This window comes from Monopterus albus, unplaced genomic scaffold (assembly GCF_001952655.1).
Source record: "Monopterus albus unplaced genomic scaffold, M_albus_1.0 scaffold235.1, whole genome shotgun sequence".
NCBI lineage: Eukaryota > Metazoa > Chordata > Actinopteri > Synbranchiformes > Synbranchidae > Monopterus > Monopterus albus.
In genome coordinates, this window is record NW_018128115.1 from 1,137,655 (window position 1) to 1,139,568 (window position 1,914).

The 1,914-nt window shown below is 50.3% G+C and overlaps 1 protein-coding gene across 3 annotated transcripts in view; it reads left to right on the forward strand.

Moving 5' to 3' along the window:
- The window catches only part of rrp36 (ribosomal RNA processing 36), a 6,577-nt gene that overhangs the window by 655 nt on the left and 4,008 nt on the right, over window positions 1-1,914 (forward strand). For 2 of the 3 annotated variants that reach the window (XM_020620247.1, XM_020620244.1), the window contains exons 2-3: window positions 623-927; window positions 1,773-1,905. In XM_020620247.1, the coding sequence (XP_020475903.1) occupies window positions 642-927; window positions 1,773-1,905 (419 nt within the window). In that variant the 5' untranslated portion in view covers window positions 623-641. Of the gene's footprint in view, window positions 1-225; window positions 398-622; window positions 928-1,772; window positions 1,906-1,914 lie in introns of those variants that run through there. The other variant, XM_020620245.1, reaches the window with a different exon arrangement.

Consider the following 1,914-nt stretch of genomic DNA (forward strand, 5'->3'; position numbering starts at 1 on the left):
CCTCCCCCGGTGTCTGGTCTCTGGCTACTCGGTGGCTAACCGAGCTCCTCACCCGGTGTCTGGTCTCTGGCTACTCGGGCCAACGTTCCGTTTAATGTGTGTTTACTGAAGGCGTCGGCGTGATCAGTTTTAAAAGCCCGAATCCAGATGTAGCTCGTATGAATACCTGTAGTTATGTTTAAAACTGTATTTACATGTGGTAATACACTGGGAAACTACAAAATTTCCGGCGTGTTCTTCTGTTAGACAATCTTGTTAGAACCGTGTCAGTGGTTGGACAGCCGGTCGGACCCCTGTCCCAGAGGTGGCTGCCACTACCAGCCAGCTGGACCAGCCACTGCTCAGCCTGAGCAAACATAACGCAGACGCTGAGTCTCACGTATCTGCTCTGTGCCTGGTGAGGTCAGGGTTCAAGATGCTTTGTGTTCAAGGTCAAAGGGTTTACTTGGCATATGCACAGTTAGGAAACGGTGACTTATTTATGCCTGAACTCTCACTTTGACGCATTCGTGTGTTCAACATTTGCAACTTGCTGTGCACCAGAGGGTGGAGGCTCGTCACTCGCAGCCTTCTGGTAGAAAGCAGCACCATGTGTAACTCTTCCTCCTCTGATTTCCCACAGCTGAACCTCAACCACACAGATGAAGGCGAAGGAGAAGCAGCGACGGCAGCTGGCGGTCTCGAAGATGAGGACAGCGGTCAGCAGCGACGAAGACTCCGACGTGGAGAAGAACTACTCTCTGCTCACTGAGAGAGGAAGAGGAAGAGGAGGAGGGAGTGAGGAGGGAGAGGAATATCACAGAGGAGAGGAAGAGTCTGGAGATGAAGAGGAAGAGTTGCAGGAGGATGGTGACAGTGAAGCCTCTGAGGAGGAGGAGGATGTTGGTGGCAGCAGCGAGATCCAGACAAGAGAGGACATTAAAAAAGGTGAGTGTCTGTCTGCGGCTGCACAGACATACCTGCATTGGTCAGGTGTTCACGGGGTTACTCACTGAAACGCTACGCGCCTGTTTATGTCTCAGCGGTTTCTCCTTGGGTTTCCAGAAGTCCGGTCTCGGCACAGTACATGTTGCTATGGCACGTCCCCTGACAGAGCAGTGTGCCTCCTCCACGGCGCTGTGATCAGACCTTTATCAGATACCTGAAGCTGTGCCGAGCCAGGAAAATAATGTTCCAGAACATCTGTGAGATTACAACTGTACAAAACAAGTCATTTAGACTTGTTTTAGTTTTCTCTGTGCTGAGGAACATGGTAGTTGTTTAACAGTACAAGTACTCAGGCTGCAAAGCCGCCAAAACGAGCTTTCTGGTTGTCTGGGCTGCCTCCCTCCGTCACGCCATCCTCCTCATCAGGACACTTCTGTAGCCCGACTCGTTTGACAGTTTCCTCTACGTGTGAGAGTTTGTAGATTTTGTAAAGACAGAGTGATGAGAGCAACGTTTCTCCTGCTGAGTGACTGGTACAGATCTGACATTTGCTGCTGCATCGTGACGCTGAACTGAATAACGTTACCAGCAAATACACATTTATCAGTGATCGTGGTCTGATTCCGGTGCCAATGGTGAGGGAGAATTAGAGCTGTTAAACATAACACCCTGGTGTCTGCTAGAACAGAGCGGGTTCAGTTTGTTCAATGTCAGAGTGAGTTTCAGTCAGATGCCTCCCAATAGTGGTCGCCACAGCACATCACCCGCCTCACAGCCCTAAGATTTAAATGACGTACAGTTTCCCCCAATGAAAGGTTCCACTCTGTGTTCTCTGACGCTTCCAGAGCTCTCCACCATGTCCTTCGAGGACATCATGAAGCTGCAGAACAAAGTAGGAACCAAAGTTTACAACGAGGTCGCTTACAGCAGCAACAGGAAGCCAGAGCGCAGCAAGAAGAAACGACTGAACAAGAACAGGTGTGGCTT